An 18,697-nucleotide genomic window follows, 5' to 3' on the forward strand; every position below is an offset into this window, starting at 1 on the left:
ACGAAATTCTTGAAATTCAAACCAAGGAGGCTTAAAATGGAGGCCTCAATCGGCAAGAGCACATGAAGTTATTGAACTTGCTTCAGCTATATAATAATAATTTTATGTATGTAGGAAATCTTTTGCCAGCAAAAGTCAAGGATCCAATGGCTCAAAGAGGGAAATAATAACACTAAATTTTTTCACCGATCCATTAAATAACAAAAGCAGTCATATATGTAAGTTCGCGTATTACATAATGATTTGCCTATATTAGGTCGAGAGATGAATTTAGATAAAAATTTTTGAATGGCCTCTTTTCTTTTCTTTGTTTTTTTTTGGCAATAGAAACAAGATAAAGGTTAAGTTATACCTAGTGTTAGTGTAAGATTTATAGAATTACACTCTTTTTCAAAATTGGATAATGAGAGTTCCATATTGATCATCCGAGCTGTTGGATATAATCTATCATCTCTAAATTATTTACGCACTAAGATCATATGACTGGGGGTCTTGTAGCGTATACATCAAATGGTCAAATTTTCAATACTTTAAATAACATGAATTAATTGATTATTGGATACATCGAATAAGGAACTTCGAATCACATAATTTTTATTATGTAAGTAGTAGGTGGTGGATCATATCCAGCAGCTCGGATCATTGATATGGGATCCTATCATCCAATCCGAAAAGAAGTATAATTCTACTGGAGTTACATCAAGTGTAACTTAAACCTCATTCATTCAAATAACTGAGAATTACAAAATGATAAATTAAGCACATAAGATTAGGTCCATCATGGACTGGGCTTTATAAAATATATCAAATCACAAGTCAAAGGGATGTCAGGTGAGAAATGTTGCCTTGGAGATGAATATGACTCCAGGGTTCCTGATCCAATATAGCATCATGTCACATATAGATCAGAATCTTATGTCTATAATTCAAAGTTGACCTGGTCCAATCCATTGCCACCCTCGTCCTATAGACCTAGCAGGACTCAATCTTCGAAGATTGAGCCCTGGCCGGGACTCAGTGAAGCCCGTAAGCTCGCGCTTCGCATTCCAGTGGCGGATGGATCGAAAACCAACGAATCAATTGATAAATGGCGATTCCAGGCGAGGCGAAATGCTGTAGGAATCGTCGTCGTCGTCGGGGTTGCAATCTTTTTTCCTCAACCCCTGCCGCAACTGGCTCGCCGCCCAGCACTACAAGGCCCTCTCCAAGCGCTTCAAGAAATACGGTAGTCCCTATGTGTGGAGTGATTGATTAAAACCCTATTTGATTTTGATGAGCTCAAAGCATTTGAGTATATCTTTTGTTTACTAATGAATTCAATTGAGTGTTTCAGTGAAAATCTTGTCTAAGTGTTTCTAGACTTAGTTCAAGATATTTTGGATAAGTTAAGAAGTCAGTTTGAACCAAAGTCTGAGACTCGAGTCGACTCCGGGATATTACGAGTCGACTCCAAGCGTATCAGAATCACTGGCACGGGCTCGAGTCGACTCCGGATCATTATGAGTCGACTCCGACTGAGAACTGACAGACGAACAGAAAGACTCAACTCAAAACCTGTCAGCGAGTCGACTCCTGAAGTGCGCGAGTCGACTCCGATGATTACCGAGTCGACTCCGGAGTAGTATGAGTCGACTCCAAGGAGTTACAGACAGAAAAGTCAGAGAGCGATTTTCGACCCTGAGATTCGAGTCGACTCCTGTGGAACGCGAGTCGACTCCGATGGTTGGCAGGTCGACTCTCAGTGGTACACAAGGCAAAAGTTAGAGAGCAGTTTTCAGACTCTGAGATCCGAGTCGACTCCCGCAATGCGCGAGTCGACTCCGAGACAGCGCGACCCCAAAAAGACAGAAGACCGAATTATTGTCTCTGGGAGCCGAGTCGACTCCCAGACAGCTCGAGTCGACTCCAAGGCAGCGCTACATCAAAAAGGCAGAAGGCTGTGTTTCGGAAACTGAGAGCCGAGTCGACTCCGGAACAGTTCGAGTCGACTCCAAGACTGGACGAACCAAAAGACAGAAGATCGGGAGTTCGGGCTCTGAGCGCCGAGTCGACTCCTAGGATTGTCGAGTCGACTCGAGTGGGCCAAGTTGAAAAATTAGCTCCATGGACTTCATGGGATGAGCCGACTCCGAAAATGGCAAGTCAGCTCCAGAAGTTGGCGAGTCGACTCCGGGTTAAGTCGAGTCGACTCCCAGTCGCGGAGGTCACTTTAATTCAAATCCGGAACAGTTGCCGAGCCGACTCCAGAAAAGCATGAGTCGACTCCCGCTACAGCCGAGTCGACTCCAGATCGCGCGAGTCGACTCCGACCCCAACGGACATATTGTCAGGATGTGCAGAGTGTGCAGAACGGGCAGAAAAAGGTGTCTAACGGCTAGTTTCCGTGGGGGATGGCTTAAATAGCCACAGAGGACTGTAGCAAGGCAGAGAAGCACCATTCCACTCAAAGAAATCAAGCATCCTATCTCTGCCAACTGGTTTTCAACAGAAAAGAAGGAAGAGCGCCATTAACTCCATCCAGCTACCTCTTTCCAGCATTTAAAGAAGTCTCCTCCTGCCTTCAAGTCGACCAGACATTCAAGAGGAGACTCACAATTCAAGAAGCCCTACTCTACTCCAACTCAAATGTGTTTGAGGGCTCTTAACTTCTCTCTAGTTTATATTGCTGTATATCTGTTTTTTAGAAGCTCTGTTTTTCTGTTTGTCCTTGTTCTTTCCATCTTGTCTTTGCTTGATTCAATCAGGGGATTGAATCAAGAGTGTAGAGGTTGGTTGGTGAGCCGAGGGTAAAACCAACGTGTAAGGGTTCGATTGTGATCCCGGGAAAACAATCGGGGTGGTTCTAGTCGGTGAGCCTGGAAAAACCGACCGAGTTCGTTGTGAGCTCGTAAAGCAACAAGTTGGGTTGTGAGCTTGTAAAACAACCGGCTGTAATCCAAGGGGTTATAGTGAATTTCCAAGTGAGACTTGGGGAGTGGACGTAGGAGCAAGGGTTAGCTCCGAACCACTATAAACATTGTGTTTGTGATTGCTTGTGTCTCTCTCTCTCACTCTCATTTCACTCACCGCACATAGCAACTAATTAATCATCTTGCAAAAGTATTAATTAGTCATCCACAAACGTTTTAATTGCAAAATTATTTTAAAACCCAATTCACCCCCTCTCTTGGGTTGTCTATCTGGGCAACAAGTGGTATCAGAGCCTAAACTCTTCTACCCCAAGAGTAAAAGATCAAAATGACAACCCCATTTGGATCTTCCCACATTGAGGGTCAGTCCACCCAAAGACCCCCATTCTTTAATGGATCCGACTACTCATATTGGAAGGCTAGGATGAGAATATTTATCCAAGCCCAAGACTATGAGATGTGGACCATTATAGTAAATAGACCATACATCCCATCCATCTATGTAGAGGGTGTCACTGTACCCAAACTCGAAAAGGATTGGAATGACCATGACATGAGAAAGGCACAACTCAATTCCAAAGCAATGAATGTGCTTTACTATGCATTAGATAGGAATGAATTCAACAGAGTCTCTACTTGCAATTCTGCAGAAGAGATTTGGGATAGACTTGAAGTGACCCATGAGGGCACGAATCAAGTCAAAGAATCCAAAATAAACATATTGGTTCATAAGTATGAACTATTTAAGATGGATTCTAATGAAACAATCACTTGCATGTTCACTAGATTTACTGACATTGTCAATGGCCTAAAAAGCCTTGGCAAAAACTATACTAACAGTGATCTTGTCAGGAAGATTCTTCGCTGTCTACCAAGGTCATGGGAAGCCAAGGTGACGGCAATCCAAGAAGCCAAGGACTTGAACAAGCTACCACTTGAGGAGCTTCTTGGATCCCTAATGACGCACGAGCTAACAATGAAGCAACACAGCGAAGAAGAGTCCTCCCATAAGAAAAAGGTAATAGCTCTCAAATCTACATCATCTAACAAAGACTTGTCTTGCAGTAGCAGCAGTGAAGAAGAAGATCACGAGGGAGAGGATGATGAGGCTCTTCTCGTACGTAAGTTCAGAAGATTCATCAACCAAAAGAAGTCCTTTCATCAAAGGAGAGGCCCCTCAAATTTCTATCGAAAGGATAAAGGTAAGGAAAGAAAAAATGAGGGGATTGGATGTTATGAGTGCAAGAAGCCGGGACACATCAGAGCTGAGTGTCCTTTACTGAAGAAGGGGAGCAAGTACAAGAAGAAGAAAGTCCTTGTCACCACCCTATCGGACTCCGACACATCATCATCATCATCGGATGAGGAACAAGGAGAAAAGGCCAATTTCTGCTTCATGGCCAATGAAAATGAGGTAACATCCGCACCACATTTAGATTTTACTTTCGATGAATTATATGATGCTTTCAATGAATTAATGGATGAATACAAAACAATAAACGTTAAAAACAAAGAACTAAAAGTAACTAACCAAACTCATCTCCGTAAGTATGATTTATTAGTTAAGGATAAAGATGTTCTTATCAAAGAAAATGCAGAACTTAAAACAAGCAACCAAATCTTGATACAAAAGAATAATATCTTAACTAAAGAAAATGAAAGGTTGAACAAAGAAACATTAGAACCCAAAAACAATAAACATATAAATGAGAGTCTCACAAAAGAACTAAATGATCTAAAAGCAGAAAAACAAATACTAACTAAAGAACTTGAAAAATACAAACCCTTGGTTGAAAAATTTACATATAGTTCTGAAAAATTGAATATGATACTTAATAGTCAACGAGCGGTATTCAATAGAGCGGGTTTAGGGTATAAACCTAAACATAAGCAAAAACTTCATAGTAACTTCTTTGTTAAAGCAGGGAAAAGTAAAACTAAGAAAATAACCTGCTTTTGTTGTGAAACTTTAGGACATAAAGCAAATGTGTGTAATTATAGAAAAGGGAAAACTAAAAGAAAAATTAAGAGGGTTTGGGTTCCAAAAGGAACCAACATTACTAACCATGAAGGATCCAAGAAAACTTGGGTACCTAAGATTATATGATTTGCTTGTGTAGGAGTGTCTTGCAGCCAAGGTCGACAAAAATTGTTGGTACTTGGATAGTGGCTGCTCAAGACACATGACGGGTGACAAGGATCAATTCTTCACCCTTGAAGCTAAGAAGGGAGGTGTTGTGACTTTTGGAGACAATAACCAAGGTCACATCATTGGTATAGGTAAAGTACAAATTACCCCTTCAACTTTTATTGATAATGTTCGATATGTTGATAGTCTTAAGCATAATTTATTAAGCATTAGTCAATTATGTGATAGAGGTTATAATGTTATGTTTAAACCATCACTATGCATCATAACAAACCCAAATGACAATAGTTTAGTTTTTAAAGGAATAAGACGTGGAAATGTGTATGTTGTAGACCTTGAGGATCTTGCCAAACACAACCCATGTTTAGTTGTTAATGAAACTAAGGATAATGATGCTAGTTGGTTATGGCACCGTAAGTTAGGTCATGCAAGCATGGACACCATATCTAAACTAGTTAAAAGAGATTCTGTGATAGGTTTGCCAAAATTAAAGTTTGAAAAGAATAAAATATGTGAAGCATGTCAATTTGGCAAACAATCAAGGAACTCCTTTAAATCTATAAATTGTGTCTCTACCTCTAGACCTCTAGAACTACTACACATGGACCTATTCGGACCAACTAGAACCACAAGTCTAGGTGGAAATAAATATGGTCTAGTTATCGTAGATGATTATTCTAGATATACTTGGGTCATGTTCTTAGGCCATAAGGATCAAGCATTTTCAATTTTCAAAAAATTTCATAAAGAAGTAACAAATGCTAGAGATACTTCAGTAATAGCTATTAGAAGTGACCATGGTACCGAAATTGAAAATCATTTATTTGATGAGTTTTGTAGTAAAAAGGGGATAACACACAATTTTTCTGTACCTAGGACACCACAACAAAATGGAGTTGTGGAGAGGAAAAATAGAACTCTAGAGGAAATGGCTAGAACTATGTTGTGTGAAAGTAACCTCCCTAAGTACTTTTGGGGAGAAGCCGTCAATACTTCTTGTCATATATTAAATAGAGTTTTATTAAGACCCATCATAAAGAAAACACCTTATGAACTTTGGAAAAACAGAAAACCAAAAGTGAACTATTTTCATATTTTTGGATGTAGGTGTTTTGTTCATAATAATGGGAAAGATAATCTAGGAAAATTTGACTCTAAATCTGATGAGGGTATATTCTTGGGGTACTCCACAACTAGTAAAGCCTATAGAATCTTTAATAAAAGAACCCTAGTTATAGAAGAATCCATACATGTTATTTTTGATGATTTTAGTGATATCTCTTCTAGCAAGAGAGTTAATTTTGATGATGATGGTGAAATTCTTGAAGAGAAGATAGATGAGATGACATTACAAGATGATAATCAAAAATTAATTGGAAATGCATCATCAAGCCAAGAGGCTATTATGGATCATGGGCTGACTAAGGCTTGGAGGTTTGCTCACGGGCATCCTAAGAAATTAATTCTAGATGATCCATCTCAACCTGTTAGGACTAGAGCATCTCTTAGGAACTTAAACAATCATCTAGCTTTCGTTTCACATTTTGAGCCCAAACACATAGAAGAAGCTGAAAAAGATGTAAATTGGATAAATGCAATGCAAGAAGAATTAAACCAATTTACTAGAAACAAAGTATGGAATCTAGTTGAAAGACCTACTGAATATTCAATTATAGGTACCAAATGGATTTATAAAAATAAACTTGATGAAAATGGAATTGTAATAAGGAATAAGGCTAGACTAGTAGCAAAGGGTTATAATTAAGAAAAAGGTATAGATTTTGATGAAACCTTTGCTCCTGTAGCTAGACTTGAGGCAATTAGACTTTTACTAGCATTTGCATGCTCTAAGGACTTCAAATTATTTCAAATGGATGTAAAAAGTGCATTCTTAAATGGATAAATTAATGAGGAGGTATATGTAGAACAACCTCCTGGTTTTGAAAATCATCAATACCCTAATCATGTATATAAATTGAACAAGGCACTTTATGGTTTGAAACAAGCACCTAGAGCATGGTATGAGAGGCTTAGCAAATTCCTATTAGAACATGAGTTTTCTAGGGGTAATGTAGATACAACATTGTTTCTAAAGAAGAAAAACAAAGATATGTTGTTAGTGCAGATTTATGTTGATGATATTATTTTCGGTGCTACTAATAATCGCCTCTGCGAAGAATTTGCTGACTTGATGCAGAGTGAATTTGAAATGAGCATGATGGGAGAGCTGAATTATTTCCTCGGGCTTCAAATCAAACAATTTGAAGAAGGCATCTTCATCAATCAAGCTAAATACATCAAGGAGATGCTTAAGAAGTTTGATATGGAGGGGAACAAGTCAATCAGCACCCCCATGGGCTCATCATGCAAATTAGACCAAGATGAATCAGGTAAATCTGTAGATCAGAAACTATATAGAGGTATGATAGGATCTTTATTGTATCTTACTGCAAGTAGACCTGATATCATGTTTAGTGTTTGCATGAGTGCTAGATATCAGTCTAATCCTAAGGAATCTCATCTAATTGCAGTCAAGAGAATCTTTAAATACCTAATAGGAACAAAGAATATAGGGTTATGGTATTCTAAAGAATCTAGCCTAAACTTAATAGGATACACAGATTCAGACTTTGCTGGATGTAAACTTGATAGAAAAAGCACCAGCGGGTCATGACAATTCCTAGGAGAAAACTTAATCTCATGGTTTAGCAAGAAACAAAACTCGGTTGCATTATCTACTGCTGAAGCTGAATATGTTGCAGCCGGGAGTTGTTGTGCTCAAATCTTGTGGATCAAACAACAATTGGAAGACTATGGCATTAAACAAGATAAAATTTCTATTAATTGTGATAATACAAGTGCCATTAACCTAACTAAAAATTCAATTCAGCATTCAAGAACTAAACATATTGAGATAAGACATCACTTCATAAGAGATCATGTACTGAATGGTGATGTGACACTTCAATTTGTTTGCACTGATGATCAATTAGCTGACATTTTTACAAAACCCTTAAGTGAAGAGAGATTTAGTGTGCTTAGGAGGGGATTGGGAGTGATTGATCCATCCTAGTGGTATTTTCCACTAGTTCATTGATTTTGATGATTAGATTGTGGCTAATTTAGAGTTTCTTTACAATGATCATCAAATCAGATCATAACTTAGTGATTTTCCCTCATTCGGCACGAACATAGCATGATTTTTAGGTGCGTGCCAGAGTTCGAGACGACTCGAGCAAGTTTCAGAGTCGGCTCGTAACGGGGAGTCGACTCGCATACAGTCGGGAGTCGACTCGAGGTCAATAGGCGCATAAGGAGAGTCGACTCGCGCATACTTTGGAGTCGACTCGCGACTGAGAGGAGTCGACTTGCAGTCAGGATCCGATTTTTTAACCCTAACTTCATCGTTTACTCAACACTTCTATTCACCGCCGCCACTGTTCACAAGCCCTAGAGCCGACTCCTAGAGCGTCTCCGGCCGACCTTAAGGTTTTTCCCGTCCATCTTCCTCGCTTCTTTAGGTTCCTTCCTCTTCCCTAGGTCAAAATGCCTCATAAAGCCGTTGTTCGGAAGAGACCCTAACCCGCGACCGGTGCCGAGCGGCGTTCCAAGGCTCGGAACGATCCCGCGAGGCCACAACCTCCGGCTCGTTCCCCGCCGAGGGAGGTTCCCTCGAGGCCGTGCGCCGGGAAGGCGGTCTCCACCGGGAGATACGTCGATTTCGACTATCTCTCCCGGGAGGGCTTTACTATAAGAGAGAGACTGCGGGCCCAGGGCTTAGAGTATTTTTGTTCCCTAGATCTCCCCACATACCCTGGCCTAGTTAGGGAGTTCTACGGTACTGTACATAGGGGCGATGGGGGTATCGAGGGCACGGTAGCCGGTGTCCCATTGTTCATTTCGGAGGATATCATTGCTCAGGTCCTCCATCTTCCACAAGTAGGGGTGGCTCCCACACACCCCGAGGATAGGACTGAGGCCCTTACGGCCATTCTAGGACATCCACCTCGGTCCCCCTTAGATGAGGTGTCCGCTAGCTCACTTTCAGTTGAGATGCGGCTCCTCTTGAGTATCATCTCTAGGTCCCTCTTCCCGAAGACTGGCCGCTTCGATTTTGTATCTGAGAGAGACCTAGCTCTTATGTTCTACATCCTCCAGGACACCCCAATCAACTTTCCCAAGATGATGTATAGATACCTATGTGAGCCACTAGATAGACCTAGGCTCACCCTCCCCTATGGCATGATGTTCACTCTTCTGTTTAGGGAGGCCGAGATTCCCATTCCTGAGGGGGAACCCTCTCGCGCATTGCGATGGACAGATCGCATGCGTTCGGGAACCCTACACAGGATGGGGTTTCGGAAGGTCGAGGGAACCTGGGTTAGAAAATCATCCACCTCCACACATACCACCAGACATTCCCCCAGTTCTGACCCAGACTCAGACTATCCTACCTTTCCCTCCACCTCTGCTCCCACCACCTCTGCTGGACCCTCCTCCTCAGCTCCACCTACTCAGCCCATGGAGGTCCGGATCTCTCCTGAGCAGCTCCGGGAGTTGCGGCAGGAGATAGTTAGAGATCTCCGGGACGACCTGCTTAGGGAGCTCCGAGGTACAGTGACTGCTCCCTCTCCTGCACCTTCTTCAGCGTTGGTCCCTTCCCTGTCAGCCGTGACTGAGATGACGGCCCATGTGCGGGAAGAGATCTACAACGTCAGGAGCTTGATTCAGGCCCAGTTCTTCAGTATGAGCGATGTCACGAGCACCACTCGGAAGATGCGCGATGACATGCGACACGACATGGGAACCACTACCCAGGGGGCCGAGCGCTTGGCGAATGTGCTCATCGCCAAGCTTGACACACTTCAGCAGTCGGTGACCGAGCTCGATACGACACATAGCAGGGCCACCTCGGCCATTATCCGACAGCTCGAGCACGTCACCAATGCAGTCACACTACTTGCAGAGCGCATGCCCCGAGGAGCCGCATCCTCCTCGAGGAAGCCTTAGATATCTTTTTGTATTTTGACATGTATTCTTTTTGCTTTACTTATTGTATTCACAAATATATTTACATACACATCAATACAATGAGTAGACATATTCTCTTCAATTTTGTGCAATTTGCTCTCTAAATGATTGAGTGTTATACTCACTTCCTTTTTGATACGATGACAAAAAGGGGGAGAAATATTTAATAGATATGTAAATGGAATCAACATAAAAGAAATCAAAAATTAAAACATAATTTGTTCTTAGTGGATTTGGTACCTCGAGGCTCATTATCTCTCTGTTGGGGCTCCTAATGGAGTAATCTCCAGAATCTATTCAAGGGATATTCGGAGATTAGTTGAATCCTACTCAAGAACAAATTGACAGATTTTTTCTCTAAAAACCAAAAATTTCAGTTCAAAAACTTCAATGCATTAAAAGGAAATTCAGAGAATCAAAACAAAGTAGAATGCATATGTTGAGGGGGAGAATCTGAATTTTTAAGAAAGTCAAATCATTAAATATATATAAGCCAAACAATTGAGTGCATGACATGAAGGCTTATATAATTCCAAATGAAAGGGGAAGCTTTAACTCCAAAATTTATTGTTTCACACCTTTCAAGTTTGGATAAATTAAAAAACCAGACACTTGAATTCATTTATAGATTTCATTTTCTTGTTTATTGAGCAATTCACTTTACATATACTCAATGTTTTGTCATCATCAAAAAGGAGGAGATTGTGGTGTGATTGATTAAAACCCTATTTGATTTTGATGAGCTCAAAGCATTTGAGTATATCTTTTGTTTACTAATGAATTCAATTGAGTGTTTCAGTAAAAATCTTGTCTAAGTGTTTCTAGACTTGGTTCAAAATATTTTGGATAAGTTAAGAAGTCAGTTTGAACCAAAGTCTGAGACTCGAGTCGACTCCGGGATATTACGAGTCGACTCCAAGCGTATCAGAATCACTGGCACGGGCTCGAGTCGACTCCGGATCATTACGAGTCGACTCCGACTGAGAACTGACAGACGAACAGAAAGACTCAACTCAAAACCTGTCAGCGAGTCGACTCCTGAAGTGCGCGAGTCGACTCCGATGATTACCGAGTCGACTCCGGAGTAGTATGAGTCGACTCCAAGGAGTTACAGACAGAAAAGTCAGAGAGCGATTTTCGACCCTGAGATTCGAGTCGACTCCTGTGGAACGCGAGTCGACTCCGATGGTTGGCAGGTCGACTCTCAGTGGTACACAAGGCAAAAGTCAGAGAGCAGTTTTCGGACTCTGAGATCCGAGTCGACTCCCGCAATGCGCAAGTCGACTCCGAGACAGCGCGACCCCAAAAAGACAGAAGACCGAATTATTGTCTCTGGAAGACGAGTCGACTCCCAGACAGCTCGAGTCGACTCCAAGGCAGCGCTACATCAAAAAGGCAGAAGGCTGTGTTTCAGAAACTGAGAGCCGAGTCGACTCCGAAACAGTTCGAATCGACTCCAAGACTGGACGAGCCAAAAGACAGAAGATCGGGAGTTCGGGCTCTGAGCGCCGAGTCGACTCCCAGGATTGTCGAGTCGACTCGAGTGGGCCAAGTTGAAAAATTAGCTCCATGGACTTCATGGGATGAGCCGACTCCGAAAATGGCAAGTCAGCTCCAGAAGTTGGCGAGTCGACTCCGGGTTAAGTCGAGTCGACTCCCGGTTGCGGAGGTCACTTTAATTCAAATCCGGAACAGTTGCCGAGCCGACTCCAGAAAAGCATGAGTCGACTCCCGCTACAGCCGAGTCGACTCCAGATCGCGCGAGTCGACTCCGACCCCAACGGACATATTGTCAGGATGTGCAGAGTGTGCAGAACGGGCAGAAAAAGGTGTCTAACGGCTAGTTTCCGTGGGGGATGGCTTAAATAGCCACAGAGGACTGTAGCAAGGCAGAGAAGCACCATTCTACTCAAAGAAATCAAGCATCCTATCTCTGCCAACTGGTTTTCAACAGAAAAGAAGGAAGAGCGCCATTAACTCCATCCAGCTACCTCTTCCCAGCATTTAAAGAAGTCTCCTCCTGCCTTCAAGTCGACCAGACATTCAAGAGGAGACTCACAGTTCAAGAAGCCCTACTCTACTCCAACTCAAACGTGTTTGAGGGCTCTTAACTTCTCTCTAGTTTATATTGCTGTATATCTGTTTTTTAGAAGCTCTGTTTTTCTGTTTGTCCTTGTTCTTTCCATCTTGTCTTTGCTTGATTCAATCAGGGGATTGAATCAAGAGTGTAGAGGTTGGTTGGTGAGCCGAGGGTAAAACCAACGTGTAAGGGTTCGATTGTGATCCCGGAAAAACAATCGGGGTGGTTCTAGTCGGTGAGCCTGGAAAAACCGACCGAGTTCGTTGTGAGCTCATAAAACAACAAGTTGGGTTGTGAGCTTGTAAAACAACCGGCTGTAATCCAAGGGGTTATAGAGAATTCCCAAGTGAGACTTGGGGAGTGGACGTAGGAGCAAGGGTTAGCTCCGAACCACTATAAACATTGTGTTTGTGATTGCTTGTGTCTCTCTCTCTCACTCTCATTTCACTCACAGCACATAGCAACTAATTAATCATCTTGCAAAAGTATTAATTAGTCATCCACAAATGTTTTAATTGCAAAATTATTCTAAAACCCAATTCACCCCCCCTCTTGGGTTGTCTATCTGGGCAACACTATGGATCTCCATCTTTCTCTTCTAGGGTTTCTGATCCCGAATTGTGGATCCCTTTATTTGATGGATTCTGTTGAGGGAGTGCAAGTTCCCCCGAGTACATGAGGACCTTGCCGGTACGGGACCGGATGACGGCCGACCTCGGGCGGCCGAACTTGATGCCCGACTTCAGAATGCCCGACCCGAAGAGCGCCCGACCTTAGGAGTCGGACTCCACCAACTGTCCACTGTGGGTACTTTCCCCTACGGACCGACGCAGGATCACGCCTTAGGTGGCTTACTCCACAATTAATACGCCCGACCTGGCGCCCCACCAAGCGTCTAGCTTCAGGGCTCTTGACCTCGGAAGTCCGACCTCGCCGCCCACGTACCGCGGTTGCACCCTTCTGAAGTCCGGTCAGGGGCCATACCCTGCCACCGCCTCCAGCATTTAATGCGCATGATCTCTGCAAACCCCCGACTCACTCAACAATTAATGTATATCTCCGGCTCACTAATGTATATCTCCGGCTCACTCAACAATTAATGCGCGTGGCTCCTATTATCTACGGATCTTCAGTCCTCCACGGTAAATCAGCTCGGCAGCGTTCGGTCAGCCGTGACAACTCTCTGATCCCGGCCTCGCCTCCAACATAAAGGCATTAATTCACTGGTCGCGCACCAACTCAAGCGACGTGCTGAGTCGTACAGCAACCTCGCCCCATCACATTACAGGTAATCCGACCCCCCTATAAAAAGGGGACCCCTCCTTTCCAGGGGGTTGGACTCAGAAAAAGCCCAGCAGAATATATCTTCCTCCTCTCTCCTTCTCCAAAATTAAGCTCCCCTCTGACTTAAGCATCGGAGGGCCGGCGCCGGAAACCCCGGCCACCGGCTTTTTGCAGGCCCCCCACGGAGGACGCCGCTCGCCGACGGATCGCCGCCCGCCAGTGTTCGCCGGAGCTCCTCCTCCTCAGCCGACGGCCGCCCCGGGTCCAGTTTCTAGCAACAGATTCTATTTTGTTTTGTGTGTGTGTGTGTGTGTTTTTAAATTTTGTTTATCTCTCGATTTAGGGTTGCGTTACGATGATCTCTACGATCCTATGTACGATCTGGACATCAAGGAGGCGCTGGCCCGGCTCCCGCGCGAGGTGGCGGACGCGAGGAACCAGCGCCTTAAGCGCGCCATGGATCTCTCACTGAAGCACGAGTATTTGCCCGAGGACTTGCAGGTCTGAGCATTTTTCGATGTTCCCTTTTTTGCCTTTGCTCGTTTTCTATATTAGTAATCTGAAGAAGATTTACAGAGCTGTCATGTGGTTCTTGATTCGTGTTAATGAAGGTATGCGTTGATAAAATGATTGATTTGTTAAGGGTTCTTTTGGAATTCGATGCATCTTTAGTTTAGACGAGCTATGATATCCGGAAGATAGGTTTTTGGTGATTTTGAATGATGTATAGGAAACAGAGGAAACAAAAAATGTGCCCAGAAGTAATTATTATTTTCTGAGATCCTTTTAGTTAAGTTGATGTTGATATCAGATTGTCAGATTCTCAAGAATTCAGGATGTTACACACGGTGTGAATCATTTACCAGCTTTTGCTAACCTGTCCTGTGGTGTTGTGTTTTGCTTGTGCTTTCAAGTGCCTGAAGCTGCTTGAACTTATGAAAGTTTTGTTGGTTTCACATGACTCATTTTTCAACATCCTTTCCATCTCCATTTTTTTTTTCACCAAAAACTTTTACTCGATTTGAGGTGGGAGAAGCTCTTCTTTCAAGAGAAAATCAAAGAGAAAATATAGGGCCAGGTATTCTCTAAACATGGCAAACATTTTTTGTTTTGAAGGTAGTGATTTTGAGAGAAAGTGAAATGTAGGTGAGCGGCTTAAGATAAACATATCTTAACCACTTTTCAATAACTTTTTTTTAAAAATTTTTATTTAATCAGATGGGAGAAAATACTTCATTTTCTTGCCTTGTTCTTTTCCCCTGCTGATTTATCTTCTTTTCTCACTTTCTTGGCACAAAACAGAGCCTAAATCAATTTGTTTAGTAACACTTTTTTAAGAGACTTACTATATAGGAAACATGAAGAACATAATTATGAGGTATAGATGGTCTTACTTAGGTTCATGTAGAGAAATCATTTGATCCAGACATATGCCTGCATGGCATTTCTCTGTATGGGCTAACTGTTCTGGCTTTATTCATAAAAGTTATTTTAAAGAATATATGTAAATCAGCTCTTGTTCTCCACCCTTTTTTTTCTGCTTTTGTAGACTATACCGCCCCTATATATTTTTTTTGAATATGGAAAATACTTGCATAGGACATCCAAATGTGGGGCATCAAATCATTTTGTTTGTTATGAAATTTTCAACTCATGTAATAATGTCTATATGTATCTAGACAACCATAACTACATGCCTTTTATGACTCATTTTTTGTTCCCTACATATGTATCAACTATACTTTCAAGGTGGTGCTGCTGATAGGTTGGGATACTTCTCGTTTGGCAGTACATAACTGTTGCAAGTGATCCTTAGCCATGAAGATCTTATTTTTTTTATGCACCAATTACTTTTATTGAAATAAAATCCATGTTTATATTGTTTCAGTTTGGTTATGAAGTTTTGCCTTTCGCATCTATCTTAATCGCCAATACCAACCACTTTTTCGGTCTTTGCAGGCATTGCAGGCACCATTTAGAAGCTATCTTAAAGACATGTTGGCTCTGGTAAGTGTTTCTATGAGCAAATTTTACCTCGAGTTGTTTTCAATCAGCTTCTGGCAGTAACTCGGAATTTTTGTTTATGTGACGTGGATGATATCCTTCTGCAAATGGCCTCTTCAAACCTTCTAGGTGGACAACCTTTTTTGCTTCTCTGCCTATTTATTGGAGTTGCATTATGTAGTTTATACAGATTTTTACTGTAAATTCTAATTCTAATGATGAGCTGTTTGAAAGTTTGTTAGCATTGACGTATCCATTTAATTTGCTGAGCCTTCTAGATGAACATATGGCCAGTCAATTTGAAAACTTGGTGTGCTTAATGTTCTTTATATTTGATTATATTAATATAACAACAAATAGATTATATTCTTATTATATTTGGTATCGCCTTTTCTGAAAACATTGCATAAGATGCTGCATTAACTATGTCTAGCTATATTCTATGCTTATTATATGTATATATATATATATATATATATATATATTCACCCAAAACTGGCATTAGTCTGTGTTTCATGTAAGCAAAGTGCTTTGGTTTCGCTACTATTAAAATTCAGTGCACAGGTTGAGGTATGCCTACCAGACCTTTCCATTGAGTCTGATAAAAAGAAATGAGTTTAATGCATTCCCTATTTGGTGATGTGCGCTTCTTGCTCTCTCTTCTTGAGAAAGAAATAAGAAATGCAATCGAAAAAAATATATATAATATCCATTTCTATTACTAAATCTCATTCCATCACCAACTGATGGAGTCACATGCATCCATTAGGTAGTCCTTCATTTGCTTGCACATGCTGGATTCATGGCAAAGAAAAGCCTTTCTCTTCCAACTACGAACCAAATGGTTTCTACCTCTTTCACCCCCATCTCTAGTCTATTCACTCTTTCTTCACACTAGTCTTTTCATCTTCAACAACTGGAATCACTGTTATTTTTTTTTGTGACATCATGAAGACCCAACCTTTGATCAACATGGCATTATATCTGAAATTGTCATCAGAATTTGATTGTAACAGTCTGGACATCACCAAATTTCCTTTGGATTATGGTACTTAATTCTAGCAATTGGCATGTGGTGCATTTGACTGATATAAATGGAGTATCTGATGAATGACTTTTTAAACCACTGAGTCTACTATTTTTTCCAGCTTAAGTTTATGCTACTAATGGTCACTTTTATTTGTTGCAGGTGAAACAGGAGAGGGGAGAACGAGAGGCATTGGGAGCTCTACCTCTCTATCAGCGAACCATTTTATGAGATATCTTGCAAGGATGCTCCTTTGTTTAAATTGCAACAAATAAAATAAAATGCAGCAGTGACATTGGATGCTGCTTTTGGTTTTTGTTATCTGCTTTTTAGGATGCTTTATCTTTTATTTGCTTGTTTTTGGCAATCATCACAGAAATCTGCATTCTCAAGCATTTTCAGATATCAGTCTGGCAAAGCTGGCTCTTATGGGAAGACTGCATGATTATTGAAGGGTAATATAGAATAAGCAGTTGTTATTAGTTATAAATAGATTGTTTGAATCCCAGGCTGTGGTGATGTCATGTTAATTACCTATTTAAGATGGATCTGTTGATCAAATGGCACAATCTCATAACTGATCCCCATGAGTATTTATTATTGCATGACTAACTCGAGGGGATGATGAGGATTTTAAGAAGTGCTTACAATCAAACAAATTGATCATATTCCTACCGTAGATACTGTCACTTGATCCACCGATTCTCTCATAACCAAATGGGTAGAATTGCTTCTTGATTAGGTTCTTGAATTTGCTCTATATCAAATTAGAGATATCATTATTCCTTCTGTACGGACTCTACCGGACAAGAACATGGCTAGAAAGTTTGAGACGAGCAAAAGCTATTTTCTAGATATTTGAGTATATATAAGTAGTAAAATAGATCTTTAATTGGTTTAGTTAGTTATCTACAATTCAAAATCTCATCCAAAAATAGCTAGTCAGAAAGTATTTTTTGAATTTCTTAGTATTTATGTAGTATTAAATATATGCTCGCAGGGTTCTCACAATTAATATATTTTTTTAGTTATGGTAAATGTAAAGGTACATTGTTTGTTGATCTTTAACTTAATTTCTTTCTGAATCCAACCAAGAGGATAGGGATATGGATGGGACTTAGTTTGCACCCTCAGCTTCTGAACCAGATTTTTGAAGATAAAATGTCTTCTTGGCCTCTAAGATCTACAATAGCTTTAATGATGCTTTGTTTTACTTGGATCTTCAAGCAAAGAGTTTTTCTCATGCTTCTAGGTCCACCTTAGTTACTATTTTGGATTTTTTCACCATCAAGCTTAATTTTGAGTTTGCTTGTTTGGGCTCGGGTATTCAATCTCTGTAGCATTGAGGATTGCCTTTTTTTCTTTTTTTTTTTTCCTTGGTTCATCGTGCTACGACTTCTTCTTCTATGGTTGCAACTATGGTAAAGCTTCCAATAAATACTTCTTGATATACCTACGAAGGTTTGTAGTGGCTACAATAATTTTTCTAAGTTGTATTGACATGCTTCCTACTTTTCTCCTCTTACTGATCTGGATTTCTGCCGCTTCACTATACAAAAACTGTTACTAGCGGCATATTTAAGTGCCACCATAAGCAAAAAAAAAGTTGCCAATATAAAAATGATGCCAATACTTTATCGGCATTTTTGTGGTATTTTTTTATGTACCATCTTAAGATGGTATCAACAATTAATTGTTGGCATTTTCAAAACAATATCAATAAAAAATTTGTATTTTATTGGTATATGTAAGTGCCCTTAAAGTTGTGATCCTAGCAATTTATATATGCTAGTAAAAAAACTCTCAAAAATAAATGTATAAACCAGAATTCAAACGAAGAAAAAAATCAAACCAATGATTTCTTAGTTAAATGGCAAGCTCTTATCCACCGAGCTACAACTTGTATTCTTAGTACATAAGAACAATTCATTTAACTTATTAACATATATTCATATCATTAAATAATTATTTGATGTACATTTTAATATTTCACATTTTAATCATTATTTTTAAAAATCCTTATCTTTTTTAGAAAATAAAAAAATGAATATTTTATTCTTCATGTATTTTCGAAGTTTTATTGTTGAAAATATTTAAAACTTAACTTTTATGTGTCACTATATTCATATATAATTTTTTTGCAAACTCTTTAAGAATAGTTATTTTTTGATTATTTTTATTAATGCTATAATAAAAGTAATAATGAGTTTGAT

General features: G+C 40.5%; 1 protein-coding gene across 1 annotated transcript; it reads left to right on the forward strand.

Moving 5' to 3' along the window:
* Nucleotides 1–824: 824 nt before the first annotated feature.
* Nucleotides 825–16,974, forward strand: LOC120109054 (cytochrome b-c1 complex subunit 7-2, mitochondrial-like). Its single transcript, XM_039122789.1, has 5 exons — nucleotides 825–869; nucleotides 1,120–1,225; nucleotides 13,797–13,954; nucleotides 15,413–15,460; nucleotides 16,647–16,974. Exons 1-5 carry the CDS (start codon nucleotides 825–827, stop codon nucleotides 16,713–16,715), a joined length of 426 nt encoding a protein of 141 aa, XP_038978717.1. The 3' UTR covers nucleotides 16,716–16,974.
* The last annotated feature ends 1,723 nt before the right edge of the window (nucleotides 16,975–18,697 follow it).

The sequence above is a fragment of the Phoenix dactylifera genome, unplaced genomic scaffold (assembly GCF_009389715.1).
Source record: "Phoenix dactylifera cultivar Barhee BC4 unplaced genomic scaffold, palm_55x_up_171113_PBpolish2nd_filt_p 001759F, whole genome shotgun sequence".
Lineage (NCBI taxonomy): Eukaryota > Viridiplantae > Streptophyta > Magnoliopsida > Arecales > Arecaceae > Phoenix > Phoenix dactylifera.